Source organism: Moschus berezovskii, chromosome 11 (assembly GCF_049115385.1).
Source record: "Moschus berezovskii isolate FMDL1 chromosome 11, NW_MosBer_1.0, whole genome shotgun sequence".
Lineage (NCBI taxonomy): Eukaryota > Metazoa > Chordata > Mammalia > Artiodactyla > Moschidae > Moschus > Moschus berezovskii.
The window spans coordinates 33,872,253-33,886,710 of NC_142470.1; the positions used below are offsets into that span (position 1 = coordinate 33,872,253).

A 14,458-nucleotide genomic window follows, 5' to 3' on the forward strand; every position below is an offset into this window, starting at 1 on the left:
AGTGCACGTTTCTCCTCTTCCTCAAAGGTCACCTCCTCTGTGAGGCTTTCCCTGCCTTCTAGGCACTAAATTGCCTTTGTTATCACATTGTACTGTATCTATTTACATGTGCATTTTGCATGTCCAGTAAATACTCAGGGTAGGTTTGGCATCGTATCTTTTGGCTCCTGTAGCACCGACGTTGGTGGTACCTCATCATATATACTCAAGGAATATTTGTGGAATAAATGAATGAGGACTTGCGAAAACCAGGCCTGGGGAGGCAGACTGGAAAAGGATGATCTAGAACGTCAAGGCTGTGAGATGGACTGTTCCAAGCTCATACTGATGGAGTGGGGAGACCACTCTGGTGGGTGTAGGAAAGAAGCTGAATAGGAGGGTCTGATGTGGAGTTGGCATCACCTCTCCCAGCCCAGTCCCTCCTTGGCCCCCTGCCTAGGAAGGAGGCCTCACCTCCTTCATGGTGTCGATGGAGGCAAAGTACTTGGACCACCAGTCCAACATTCCCTCATCCGGCTCCTCCTCCTCTGGCTCATCTGAGCTGCCCTTCTTCTTCTTCTTCTTCCTCTCCTTCTCTTCATCAGCCTGCAGGGTTGGCCAGGTCCAGAGTCCTGCATACGTCCCTGCACTGTGGCCATTCCCAGAGCCCTGGACAATCTGGGGGTCCCCCGTCCATTCTGACCATCTGCTCCTGGGAAGCCCTGGGTTCCAGGGGGCTCTGTGAAGCCACCAGTATGAAAGGGGCAGGACCTTGTTTTATGGAAGTGGATGCCATGGCCCAGAGAGATTCATGACCCACCAGCATGAGCCTGGCCAAGGTGGGATTGGTGCTCAGGGGCTTGCAGCCCAAGCAGCTCTCTCCCTCTGCCTCTTAGGAGGGGTTATGCTGGCCGGAGCATCAGGGGCTGTGGGGTGGCTTGGCCCCTGATGTTGCTCCCCTTGGCCTGATACCCTATGTACTGTAGGGTCTTCTATTCCCAGAGCTCCCCAACGGTACCCCCACTTACCACATCCACCTTGATGACAGCATCGGAAGTCTGCAGAGGGGAACCAAAGAGACAAGGATAGACTTAGCCACCGGGCCGAAAGTGGCAGGCAGTGGCGCAGCCAGGGAGGGGGCAGGGAGGGGCTCACACAGGGATGGTCCCTGGGTTGTGAGTGCTGTGCTCACAAGGCCAATTCCAGGACTGTGGAAGGTCTGCCTCAGAGATGTTTCCTCAGAACTTCCATGGTGGTGGTTTGCCAACCTGATTGCACATGAGAATTACTGGGGGCTTTTAAAACTGATCTGTCGCAGGGCTTCCCTGAGTCCAAGGTGGGGTACTGGGTACCAGGAGAGTTGTCAACTTCCCAGATGATTGCAGTGGGGAGTCAGAGTCAAGAGGGGAGGCTGACATGGCATGAGGCTGGAGGTTGGTAATGTTGGCAGGGTGAAAGGCAAGTGCCTTAATGAGTAAGTGGACACATTTACACAGCTGAAGGGGTCCCCGATGGAAAAGGCCCCACCAGAGCCCATGGGACGATGGTGAAGCTCAGGTCTGTGCTGTCCTCTTTGTTCACTAATGGCCTGAAACTAACTGCCTGCCCCCAGGAGGAGCAAGCTCCTCAGGGAGGAGCTTCAGAGGCTGGGAGCCAAGGGGGGTATGTGGCATCTCAAGATTTAGCCCCACAGCCCCTGGTAGTGCCAATCCCAGCCCCACAGGCCAGGCACCAGGCCTCAACTGTTCGCCTCTTCCATGAGCCATGCTCTCTGCTAACTCAGCCACTGGCCCAGACTCTCTGGGAAGCAGAGTGATGGGGTGAGGAAGGATTCTCTCAGACCCGGCCCGGATCTCAGAAGCTAGGAGACGCCACAGGCTGTGAGAAGCACACGATGTCAGGAATGGGATTTGGAGAAGGCAGTGGGGAGGTAAGCCTGCCTCCTGCCCTCTCAGTCCTGCCTGGACTCAAGGTGACCTGTTCCAGGCCGGCCTCCATCCTACCCTCTCCTGCAGGCTCCATGTCCGTATCTGAACACCCAGGTGACAGGGCCCCTTTTGGCAGACCAACAGTCCCAGTCCTAAGCCAGGATGAGTAAGGCACTTCCACCTGGAACTTACTCCTGAGTAAGGCCTGGGGAGGGTCGTTTGTAAGAGGCTGAGAAAGAAAACTCGGACCCTCTGGAGAGAACACTGGTGTTCACACAAGGAGTCCTTGCCTGTGGTGTCGTTTGTTGGAATAAAAATAATGGCAGGCTATCACCTCACACGTTACTGCTCTGTCTCTCAAACATGTGCAGCGTGTGTTCATGGCACACACACACATGCAGAATTGAGATTCTGGCCTTCCTGGACACTCTAGGATAGGGCTGCGTGCGCACGCAGTCAGGGCTAGCCCTGGCCCACCCCACACTGAAGGAGGAGTGACTTAACGTCTGGTGGGTGGGGTGGGGGTGGCCCGGCTTTGGGAAAGCATCACCCGGAATTGCACGTCTCCAGCTTACCGCATCCAGTTTCACCATGGTCTCCAGCTTCTTGACGGGCACCTCTGGCTCCATGCTCACCACGACCTCCCCTGTGGGGCGAGAGGAGGGGCCCCCACTGTACAGCACACGGCGGCCCTGGAGGAGCCTGCCTGGACAGAGAGACGGACCGACAGACAGACAGACAGGGAGGAGCAGGAGGAAGAGTGAGAGTCGGAGTGGCTGGAAGGACCAGAGGCCTAAAGCTGATTCTGGAGCTTTCCGAGGGGGAGAGAGAGGGATGCGACAGTTGAGGGAGAAAAGATGGGCATAAGGAGAGGAGGAGGTGAGCCAGAGGGGAGTGTGAGCTGTGCTCAGTGACACAGTGGAGGCCATGTGGGGGGTGGCGGGGGGCAGAGTCTTCTCTGGGGTCAGGCAGAGAAGGCTATCTGCCCTTAGGCCCTCTAAGAACTCCTCGGCTCTGGCCTTTCTGGCACTAGTTTGGGGCTTCCTGGACAGCCCCTCCACCCTGGAGGGTCTCTAGGGTTGACCCTCCTTCCTGATCTCCCCTACCCAACCTGGGTAGGAGGAAACCGCGTGGTTTGTACTTCGAACTGGAGCCCCCGCCCTGTGCCTCGGAAGTGGCTGTACCCGAGGTGTTCCAGTTGGGAGCTGAGCGGTCCGGGGGCCGGTAGATGAAGCGCCGCAGGGAGCTGACAGCGTGGGAGCCGACCAGGGTGTAGCGGCCGAAGGCCCGGCAGTCCACCACGCGAATGTTCAAGGGTGGGTGCAGGAGCTCATTCTCTGGGAGGTCCTGGGGGTGGGGGCAGGGAGCCTGAGCTCAGAGAAGGGGCAGAGGCACTGGCCGTCCCTGGCCACACCCGCTGCGCCCAGCCCTGCCCCAACACGCCCAGCCCTGCCCCACCATGTCTGGTCCCACACCCACCACTTCAAACCACTTGACCAGGGTGCTGAAGTTGGGGTTCTTCTTGTAATTGTGGATCAGGGACGACTGCACCCCTTTCCCTGCACACTCAATGTCCACCCGTGGCCGGTCCACCTGGGCCAGGTTTACCCGCTTCAAGTCTCGCAGGCCCCAGAACAGCACCTGTGGTGTGGGGTATGGGTGTGGGGGGAGAGGACAGACCCTCCATCAGGGGAGCCAGCCTTGGGGGGGTCACTCACCAGGAGGTGCAGGGCTAGGAGAGCTGATGAGGGAGGGTGTCCTGAAGGGGCTGTGGGGGGGCGGTGAGGGCGGGAAAGGTCCTGGACAGTGTGAATCAGTGCAGAAAGGGCAGGGGATGGGTGGGAGCTGGGGTCTGCCACTGGCTCCAGGTGTGACCTTGGGCCAGTCACTTCCCCTCCTGGGACTTCAGTGTCTTTTTCTAAAAAACGAGGCATGGTCTGAGGTTGCTGAAGAACCCCTGGCATTTGACGCCACCAGTGTGATGTGTGCATACAACCCTTGATGGGGACAGGGTGACGGGGACCAGGGTATGGCAGGGCCTGTTCAAGGCAGGGCCAGGAGGGGTGAGGCGGAGCCCTCACGCACCTCCACCCGGTACTTGCTAAGCACGGGCCGGATGCCCACAGGCACAGGCATGATGGGACCTCGGTCCATGTCCATTGGGCCGTTGATGGGCGGCAAATCGGCCTTCCCTGCCGGTCCAATCTGGGGGATGGGGGACACAGCATCATATCCTGGTGAGCCCAGGGAGAGGGCTCTCTCTCCCCACAAGTTAGGTGCCACATGATCTAGGGAGACAGAAAAGGCCAAACAGCACAGGTGCCCAGGAACCACACCCCCAGTTCAGTCCCAATGGCCTCACAGCAGGATGGGAAGGAGACAGGCCCCTGGCCCAGCCCCCTCTTTCCAGCAGTTCCACCTGTAGCAGCTCGAAGGCGGCCAGCAGGTCCCCGGCTGTGGCATTGCCCCGGTAGATCTGATAGTACTCCAGCTGGGGTGGGAAGCGGGGTGGGCAGTACGCCTCATCGGCCATCTTCACCAGCGGCTTGGCAAAGGTCCGGCCCATGAAGTCGGCTTTGCCCTGACGTGACAAACAGCCAAGGTGACCTCTTGATGCCTGAACTGACCAGGCACCTTCATACCCAGGATCTCATTCAGCCTTCACCACAGCCCCATGTAGTTGCAGGTGTGATCGCTCCATTTTACAGATGGGGAAACCAAGTCTTAGGCTAGCTCCAGGCCAGGCAGTGAATGGCAGATGCAGAGCTAGAAAGAGGTGCTCCTGCCACTAGTCCGGAACTCACTCAGGGTGCCCCGGTAGCTGGGGTGGCTTGTAGAAAGTGGCTCCCAGCTCTGGAGGGGTCACCCCAATCCTCCACTCCCTCACTCCAGAGCACCCATGGAGAGCTATGAGGCTGCTCATGACTGTGCCTGCAGGGATGGGGGGAGTTGGGCAGTCTAGGATGGGGGAAGGCTGGGGACAGCAGGCCTTCTTGGCACGACCAGGCCTGGGCTTGGTTTGTCTGTGCAGCAGGCGGGGATGCCCTGGCCTGTCTCCTCCCTGAGACCCCAGAGGCCCACAGCATCAGGAGGGGTCAGGCTGCAGTGAGAGGGCAGTAGACACCTGGGGTCTCTTGGAAGGGCTGGTCAGCAGCCCAGATCCCTGGCTTCCTGGCAAGCACCCTGGCTAAGGGGCTCTGGGGGTGAGCTGAGGAGGTGGCTGCCAATGCAAGTGCCAGAGCCCACCCATACCATGGTGTCCTGGTCGTAGATTTCGATAACAATGATAGGGGGATCGTCCCGCAGCTCATGAGCTTCACCGTAGAGCTCCAGGTTGTCGAACACCAGCATCTGGTCCCAGGTGGGGCACAGGGTCTCATTCAGTACCTGCAGCGGGGTGGGATAGGCAGGTAACAAGCAGGGGTGATGGTGGGTGGGCAGATACTGGAGCAGGAGTCGCCCCCATTCACTCCTGTGGTTTCTGGGGGACTCGGGGGCAGGAGTGCCATGTTCTCTGACTTTTGGGGGAATCTTAAATGAAGGCTGCTATGAGGTCTGCTCTTGACCGTCCCCCCTCACCCCCTGCCAAAGTCTTCCCTGTCTTCTGTGTTGAACGTAACCACGATTAAAGCCTTCACCAGTGTGGCCCGGGCCTGCAGTTATCAGCAAGCCTTCCCTCTAAGGATATGGGGTACTGGCTGCTCTGTTTCTTCAGGTCCCAGAAACTCACAGGCCCCCCAGTGCTCTCAAAGGCAGAGCCACCCGCTCCTCCCCGGGACCCTCACCTCTGTGCACTGACTCTGGTTGATGAAGAAGACACGGGCAAAGGGGTCCGAGAGGCCGGTGCTGTCGGCAGCAAAGAGGCTGCGAGCCTGGTACATGTGGGCGCGGAGCTGGAAGGCCTGCTTCTCTGTGGGAGAGCGGGCTGAGGCTCGGGGAACAGGCCACCAGCCAGCGTGCCCTCCCCAGGTGAGGGCTGGGAGCCGGGGCCACCCAGACCTAGGAGTCCTCACTCACTTGTGTAGACCAGGCTGATGGGCGGGAAGGAGAGTAGGCCCAGGCCCTGGGCTGCCTTGACCTCCTCGAAGCCGCAGGGCAGGCCACACAGGAAGTCCTTGCGCTGCTTGCTGAGACCCAGCCACAGGTAGAGCTCCAGCTTGGCCTGCACCGTCCAGCCTGCTGAGCCGAAGCCCCGCTTCCCCGGCAGCTGGGGGGTAGGCGCAGGGTCAGCTGCCAGAGCCCGCGGGGTGAGGAAGGGGCAGGGAGCTGAAGAAGTTGTGGTCAGAGGGGGCCCAGCCCCACCACAGCCATCCCACTGGGCTGTGCAGTGGGGAAATAGCACAGAAGGGGATGGGCAAGGCGGGATCCCCCTTCCCATTCTCTTTAGCTCTTCTCTGAGCATCTTGTCTGCTCAGGCCTGGCAGACCCAGGGGTGTGGATGCTGCTCCCTCCAAAAGGAAGATGACCTTTCGAGAGTAACCCAGACCCCAGCCCCTCCACCCGCCGCTAATCCACTCCACTTCCAGCACCTTGAGGAAGAGTGTCTTGACCTTGGCACAGTCCTTGCCCAGTTCCTCCTCCACGATGGAGAAGAGCAGGTCCTTGGAGGGCACCCGGGTGTAGGCGATGCGCTTGTTGTTGCTCATCATCCAGATGAAGACGTCAGGGATGCTATGCTGGGGCTGGGACAGGGTGGGGTGGGGGAAGCCAGTGTGCCTCGTAAGGGAGGGGACCTGATGCTGGGTCTTCCTTCTCCTCCCACCAATGGGGTGGGAAGAGCATGGGACAGGATGAAAGGCTTGGTCAGCCCTGTCCCTCAACACCTGTCAGAGCGGGAGGGCCCACCCCCTCCTAGGCAGTCCCCTCCCGCCTTGCTCCAGCTTGGCAATGCGTCCTGGCACGGGGCACACCTCATCTGCCAGGAAGCGCAGCTTCTGCAGGAAGTTCTGACAGAGCCTCAGCTTGTCCCGGACTGTGTGCCGCTTCACTTGCGCCCGCAGGGTCCTGGCCTGCTGCCCCATGCTTTCCTGAGAGGTGGGGGAGGAGTATAAGTGGGGCTCAGGTCGTGACATGCAATGGAGGGGCTGGCCCTGGGGGCCGTGACCTCAGAGATGGATGTCCCCCACACCTCGGCTTTTCTTTCCACCTCTAGACCCTCCCTTTGTCCCCGAGTGGTCTGGCTGTGTCCTTACCAGCTCCCGCATGCAGGATTTGAGACGCTCCCGGTCCAGCCTGGTGCGGGATGAGTGGCCCTGGTCCTTGTCCGCGAGGGACAGAAAGCGGCTGGGGTTGGGGGTGGGAGCAGGGCTTAGCAGAGACGACTCCTGCTCTGCCAGCCTCCCACTGCCGCCCCACACTGGCAGCCCCTCCACTCACTAGCAGCCAGAGCTCAGCTCCTCTAGGACGCCCCGAAGTCGACGCTCAGGGTACGACTTCTCCGTTTTGATCATTTCCTGCACATCATTCAGGCCTTCTTCCTGCGAACCAGGAGTGTGAGCCACAGCCCCCCTCAGCCTCCCCAAATGTCTCCCTCTTTCATCAAGAGGATGAGGGGCTAGTATCCTAGGACCTCCTGTGAGCGCCATCCCTGGAGTGCTCTGCCATCATAAAGAAAAGTGAAAGTGAAGTTGCTCAGTCGTGTCTGACTCTTTGCAACCCCGTGAGATGTAGCCTACCAGGCTCCTCTGTCCATGGGATTTTCCAGGCAAGAGTACTGGAGTGGGTTGCCATTTCCTTCTCCAGGGGATCTTCCCAAACCAGGGATCGAACTCTGGTCTCCCGCATTGCAAGCAGACATTTTACCATTTGAATCACCAGGAAGCCCAGAAACACCAATTTCCAGGTTCTGTTTTCAGAACCGGGAAGCCGTCATGCTCGTGACTCTTTGGTTCCTGAGGAAGAAGCCATCTCTGGGTCATGAGTCTGTGGTCCTGGTGGACCCACAGGGGTCGGACAGAGCCCAGGATCAGATGCAGGGAGGCAGGGGGTGGAGAGAGAGATTGGCCAGAAACCTCCAGGGAAACCCAAGACTGGATGGGTCATAATTCCCAGACTCCACTCCGGGAAGCCCTCGGACCCTGGACTGCTCCTGGGAATCGGGCGGGGACAGGAGCACAGGACCTGCTGGGGCCTCTGCTGGGCAGACAGGCCTTGTGTGAGGGAGGGGCGGTGTCCAGGCTGGCTGAGGCCCTCAGAGCACGCTCCCTCTGCCGTTCCCCTCCCACCCTGGGCCTGGCCCTGACCAGCTTGTCTGCGATGTGGTCCATGATGTTGGCATTGTATAGGCGACGGCGTTGGTCAGGCCACCAGCTCTTGATGTAGATGCAGGGTTTGCGCTCCAGGTAGGGCAGATGGAAATAGTTCCTGGGGTGGGAACAGGTGGGAGACTGAGGACTGGGCACCCAGGCAGGCAGGCAGGGGACAGGCCACCAGAGGATGGTAGGCAGTGGGCAGGCCTTCTCAGGGCCCTCTGTTCCGCCTGACTCACCTGTCGGTGATCTGGGGCCGCATGGGTGGGGTGGAGGAGACCGAGGCCAGGTCCCCACCCTCGTCAGGCTCGTCGTCACTCAAATTCTGGATCAGATCGACTTCCTCCTCGTCCCCGGGCTCCTTCCGAGGCCGAGGCCGCTGAGGTCGTGATAGGCCATCGACTTCGTTCCCGTAGTTGCCTGGAGGCAGAAGGGGGCACCCGAGGGCCCAGAGGTTTTTTCCCACCAGGCCCCACCCTGCCCTTCAGTCCAGGGGTCTGTGGCTGGGAAAAGCAGGAGTCAGGGAATGGGGTCTCTGCTGGGCTCTGTGTGAGCTCAGACACCATGGGACCCTAGCCAGAGGATGCGGCCATGTCCCACACTCCGGCAGAGATCTCACTGGGAGCCCTGATGACCACTGAGCTCAAGGTCCAGCCCCAGACATGGACCCTGCAGGACTCTCCTCTCTAGTCCCATGGGGGCCTTGCTCCCTTCTGCAGAGAAGATGTGTTTCCTTCTCATGTCCCTAACTCTGCTGAGCCCTGTGGGGTGTGTGTGCACTCATGATGTGCAGTCACGGTGTGCTATGTGGGCACCTGAGGACACTCGAGGGAAGTGGCCAAAGTCCCCCTCCCCTGAGGGCTGTGCAGCAGCCCAGCAGTTACCACTCTGCAGCCCCCGGGCCCAAAGACCGCTCTGTGAGCCCAGCTCTCACCTATGGTGACCTCAAAGGTGATGGGCTTGTCTCCGTTTTTCCGGTCGATCATTGAGGCCTCCAGGAAGGCTCCAAATAGAAAGAATTCTTCTATTTTTCCCATGCAGCTCTGTGGGGAAGGTGGTTCAAGCCATCCTGAAAGCTTACCAGCATGGTAGGGCCGGGGACAGGCCTCTTTCTGTCTCCAGACAGGCCCTTGAGGCTAGTGTTGGGGGACATCCCACCCAGCTGTGAAACTAGGAGGCCAGACACTGAAGGCCCAATTCCTTTGGCCCTCCAGCCTGTTCCTGGAGGAAAGGCTGCTCTGTCCAGCACAAGGACAGCTGTGGCCAGGAAAGGAGCAGAGATGGGCAGAGCACAGGCACAGGCAGTGGGAGGGGATGGAAGTCTTGCTGTTTGCTGGGGAGGGAGGCCTCACCCTGGGATCTGGGCCCCTAAGGCAGGCAGGGTGGACACTGGCAGAGCCCAGGCCCAGGCTGCATTGGGTTGAAGGGTGCTGAGCAGGGTTGGGGGGGCTCTGGAGGGAAGTGCAGCCCCCTGGGGCCTCACCTCAGAGATTGGCGTGGCCTGCTCCACCTGCACCTCAGTGGAGCTGGTGATCTCAGGGTTGGAGGTGTCCAGGATCTCCACTGCCAGGCCCAGCATGAGGCGGGCACGGAAGGACACGCCCTCCCCCAGGCCCTCATTCAGGTCCTGATGCTCGTCTAGCAGCGTGTAGTTGCGTGTGGAGCCGTACATGTTCACCCAGGCGGGGCCCAGCGTGGGCAGGAAGCCTGTGGGCAGAGGTGCAGGGGGTCAAGGGCTCACTCAGGTGGAGGGACCTGTTTTGGGGGCTCCAGGCCTGCATCTCCTGGTTGCTGAGCTGAAGACTCCATGCCTCACTCAGGGAAATGTCTGAGGCAGAAGAGGGCCTGGGGCTGCGGGGCAAGCCGTGTCTGCTGTTTGTGGGAGGCTGTGGGGTGGCCCTTTCACTTCTGGGGCACTTCCGTGTGTTTGTTTATTCTCTGCGGGAGCTTGAGCTGGCTGTGGGGCTCCACATACACACATATCTATTTCTGTGGAGCGAAGTCATGGTCCCTGCTTTCTAGTACCTGTTGCAGGGCGGCCTACAATCTCCCTGGAGGACAAACCCACCTTCTTAGCTCCTCAGCAAGGCCTTCCAGCCCTTTGCTGTCTGTGCAGACCTGCGTGCCACCGGGGTGTCACTTGCTTCTGCACACCCCTCCTTTCCTCTCCAAAGGAGAGGTTCTCTGTCTCTATCTCTCTGTCTCTACCTGTTAAATGCTCTTCCTCCATGAAGTGCCCCTCCCCGCAATTCCTCAGTTCAGTTCTGTCGCTCAGTCATATCCGACTCTTTGCAACTCCATGGACTGTAGCACACCAGGCCTCCCTGTTCATCACCAACTGCCGGAGCTTGCCCAAACTCATGTCCATCGAGTCGGTGATGCCATCCAACCATCTCATCCTCTGTCATCCCCTTGTCCTCCTGCCCTCAATCTTTCCCAGCATCAGGGTCTTTTCCAACGAGTCAATTCTTTGCATCAGGTGGCCAAAGTATTGGAGTTTCAGCTTCAGCATCAGTCCTTCCAATGAATATTCAGGACTGATTTCCTTTAGGATGAACTGGTTGGATATCCTTGCAGTCGAAGGGACTCTCAAGAGTCTTCTCCAACACTACAGTTCAAAAGCATCAATTCTTCGGTGCTCAGCTTTCTTTATAGTTCAACTCTCACATCCATACATGACTACTGGAAAAACCATAGCTTTGACTGCTGCTGCTGCTGCTGCTAAGTCGCTTCAGTCGTGTCCGACTCTGTTCGACCCCATAGACGGCAGCCCACCAGGCTACGCCGTCCCTGGGATTCTCCAGGCAAGAACACTGGAGTGGGTTGCCATTTCCTTCTCTAGACTGACCTTTGTTGGCAAAGTAATGTCTCTGCTTTTTAATATGCTGTCTAGGTTTCTTCCAAGGAGCAAGCATCTTTTAATTTCATGACTGCAGTCACCATCTGAAGTGATTTTGGAGCCCTCCAAAATAAAGTCTGTCACTGTTTTCATTGTTTCCCCTTCTATTTGCCATGAAGTGATGGAACCAGATGCTATGATCTTAGTTTTTTGAATGTTGAGTTATAAGCCAGCTTTTTCACTCTCCTCTTTCACTTTGATCAAGAGGCTCTTTAGTTCTTCTTTGCTTTCAGCCCCAATTCCTAGTCCCAACTATTTTTCTCCCATTAGGATTTGTTGTGTCTCATGTGTAGCATGGAGCCAGTTCTGCCTTATGTGTTTTGTTTTGCTTAGTGTATAAAAAACTAGTTGGAGTTATATCCGACTCTTTGTGACTCCATGGACTGTAGCCTGACAGGCTCCTCTGTCCATAGAATCTTCCAGGCAAGAATACTGGAGTGGGTAGCATTCCCTTCTCCAGGGAATCTTCCAACCCAGGGATTGAACCCCGGTCTCCTGAATTGCAGGAGCTCATTGTTTACCATCTGAGCTACCAGGAAAGCCCACAGTTTATAAAAAATATAGCATTTAAAAGACGGAGACATACTTCACATAACATGAAATTCACCACTTTAAAGGATGCACTTCAGTGGTTTTCAGTGCATTCACTGCATTGTGCAAACATCCAGGACATTTCATCCCCTCAGGAAACCCCATACCTCTCAGTAGGTTGTCCCAATTCCCTCCTCTTCCCACCTCCTGGCAACCACTCATCTCTTTTCTGCCTCTATGTATTTACTTACTCTAGATTTGTCACACAAACAGAACCATACAGTCTGTGGCTTTTGTGCCTTCTGTCTCAGGTTTTGAGCATTTGGTAGCACACCCGTCTCCCTCATCCCCAGGGAACATCATGAGAACAGGATGGATTCCTCCCTTGCTCTGTATCCCTGGTATCCAGCTCAATGCTCTGGTCCTACAAGTCAGTAGATAGGTACTATGGCAGTAGTACACACATATATGGGCTTCCAGGTGGTGCAGTGGTAAGGAATCTGCCTGCCAATACAAGAGATGCAAGGGATGTGGATTCGATCCCTGGGCAAGCAATATCCCCTGGAGTAGGAAATGGCAAACCACTCCAGTATTCAAGCCTGGAAAATTCCACAGGCACAAATGGGCTGCAGTCCATGGGGTTGCCAAGAGTCAGACACGACTGGAGTGACTGAATGTGTGTACACGTGCGTACACACACACACGCACCCCTATAATATGTATATAATTACTATTATTTTCATTTTACAGATGACAAAACAGGTACAAAGGTCATGAAACTTCTCGCTGTCAGAGTTGGGGTTCAAATCCAGGCAGCCTGGCTCAGCGGGCCCAGGCAGTTCTGTGCAGACCTGACCATGAGTCTCCACCCTTCCCCGGAGGCAAGGGCTCCTGGTGAAGGCCCGCGGCACCTTTAAGTCCGAGGTGTGGGATGGAGGTGGTGGCTGTGGTGGTGTGTGTGTGTGTGCGTGTGTGTGTTTGTGCGTGTGCGTGTGTGTGCGTGTGCGTGTGTGTGTGCGTGTTTGTGTGTGTGTGCGCGTGTGTGCATGTGTGTGTGTGCGTGTGTGTGTGCGGAGGGGTCTCCTTTACCCACTCCCTTCAGCCCCAAGCCCCACCTCCAGTCTCCAGCTGCTGACCTTTGTCTCCATCGTTGGAAATCTTGCGTAGGTCAATGAAGTGGGTGCCGATGGCCACGTCATTGACCTTGTCCGAGTCCCGGATCTGCACCTTCATGCGCTTGCAGAGCGGGGGAAACAGGTCTGTGAAGACCACCTGCTCGTTCCACAGTGGCTCGTAGCTGCTTTTCTGCACTGAAGTCTTGCCCTGGTGGGAAGGAGAGAGAGTCAGGATTTGTGTGTCTGCCTGAGTGTGCACGTGTGTATCTGTGTCTGTGCGTGTGTATGTGTTACGAGTGTGCATGTGGGGGGTGTGTGTGTATGTGTGTGTACTTATCTCCACCCCAGGCTCTCAAGCTCTTCTCCCTCTCGGTGCCCCCCACCCTCAGTGCTTGGTGACCCGGGGGTGGGGAGGAATCCCTAAGGCCCAGCCTGGCCCCACCCCAGCCCCTTTGAGCTGGATTCCCTCATCTCTCTCTCCTCACTTCTAGAGGTGACACACCACCAAGGTGATCAAAGGCCAGCCTTGTGGCTTCTGATTTTGCCTCATGTTCATCCCCAGGACCCCACGCCCAATCCCCTGCACCTCACCCCAACTCCCGGCCTCCTGCACCCCAATACCTTCTGGCCGGCGAAGAAGACTTGCACATAGGGGTCGACCAGGTCCTTGTTCTCACCAATGAACGCCTTCTTCACGTTGGCCATGAGGCTTGTGTTCATGCGGGGCAGCCCCTCTGCTCGGTAAATCTTCACATAGAACCGGGCCCACTGGCGTTCAGGGGGCACCCCTTCAGGGAGCAGCAAGTTCCTGCCGGCATGAACGGCTAGGGCTGTGGTGTCCACACCTGGCTGACTCCTGCCCCAACATCCCCATACCTCTGGGGCCCAGGACCACAGGTGAAGGATGGCTGAGAAGGCCCATAACAGAACTAAAGACACCGGAGTTTAGGGCACCTGCTCTCTTCTGGGATCCTGGGCAAATCTCCTCATCTCTCTAAGCCTCAGTTTCTTCAGCTTTAAGATGGGAATAATAACCTGTACCTCCCATGGATACAATAAGGCTCAAACAGATTAAAATATATGAGTGCTTTGTGTCACATCTTTTGTCTTCTACACAAAAACCTCACCACTGGTCCCTCGCTCCCTCCCTGGCTCAAGGAAGGCATGATTCACTGGATCCTGGATTTTTCCCACTGAATCCAGACAAGGTTCCAGAATATTTCTGAAAAGCCCCTGGCAACTCCCTAGAATTGCTTCAGAAAACAAAATCCCTTTGCTCTCCTGGGTGTAGACTCAAGGTCTCGCAGCTCTAGGAATCCACACTTTTTCCCCAAGTTTCTCATAGTTGGCAGCGTGGATGTCAAATGACTGTCACTCTCGACTATCCCCCAGTCCTTTCTGCCCCTTGAGGAGAGTCCCCAGACACCGAGGCTGGCCCTGGCCTCAGTCCTTCCAGGGAGAGCAGGGCCATCTGGGCGGGTGGATAAGGGAGATGGAAGGTGAGGTCTCTGGGCCAAGTCCACCCTGAAGGGCTCCCTTTGCACCCCAGGAAGGGTTGGACCAGATCTCCAGGGGCGGGGTGGAGATGGGAGCTCACCCCTCAATGTCATCCTCATCCGTCTCGTTGGCCTTGTGGGGAGTCTTAATGTTGTCTCCCTTGCCTACCACAGCGACGTCGCACTTCACGTAGCCCTTCAGCCCCGCGGAGATGTCGTCAGGGTCGGACAGGACGGCCCACTTGTGGTGGAACTGGTGCTC

General features: G+C 57.4%; 1 protein-coding gene across 4 annotated transcripts in view; it reads right to left on the reverse strand.

Moving 5' to 3' along the window:
* The window catches only part of OTOF (otoferlin), a 91,345-nt gene that overhangs the window by 12,264 nt on the left and 64,623 nt on the right, over window positions 1-14,458 (reverse strand). For 2 of the 4 annotated variants that reach the window (XM_088841728.1, XM_055399605.2), the window contains 21 exons: window positions 14,298-14,457; window positions 13,322-13,508; window positions 12,722-12,908; window positions 9,639-9,862; window positions 9,090-9,198; window positions 8,395-8,575; window positions 8,150-8,270; window positions 7,284-7,384; window positions 7,100-7,190; window positions 6,818-6,934; window positions 6,437-6,589; window positions 5,925-6,114; window positions 5,693-5,817; window positions 5,160-5,294; window positions 4,327-4,488; window positions 3,993-4,112; window positions 3,387-3,548; window positions 3,092-3,254; window positions 2,483-2,553; window positions 1,008-1,037; window positions 454-585 (listed from right to left, as the gene is read on the reverse strand). In XM_088841728.1, coding sequence (XP_088697854.1) covers window positions 454-585; window positions 1,008-1,037; window positions 2,483-2,553; window positions 3,092-3,254; window positions 3,387-3,548; window positions 3,993-4,112; window positions 4,327-4,488; window positions 5,160-5,294; window positions 5,693-5,817; window positions 5,925-6,114; window positions 6,437-6,589; window positions 6,818-6,934; window positions 7,100-7,190; window positions 7,284-7,384; window positions 8,150-8,270; window positions 8,395-8,575; window positions 9,090-9,198; window positions 9,639-9,862; window positions 12,722-12,908; window positions 13,322-13,508; window positions 14,298-14,457 — 2,921 coding nt within the window. Of the gene's footprint in view, window positions 1-453; window positions 586-1,007; window positions 1,038-2,482; window positions 2,614-3,091; window positions 3,255-3,386; window positions 3,549-3,992; window positions 4,113-4,326; window positions 4,489-5,159; window positions 5,295-5,692; window positions 5,818-5,924; window positions 6,115-6,436; window positions 6,590-6,817; window positions 6,935-7,099; window positions 7,191-7,283; window positions 7,385-8,149; window positions 8,271-8,394; window positions 8,576-9,089; window positions 9,199-9,638; window positions 9,863-12,721; window positions 12,909-13,321; window positions 13,509-14,297; window position 14,458 lie in introns of all 4 variants that reach the window. The other 2 variants (XM_088841727.1, XM_088841726.1) reach the window with 1 other exon arrangement.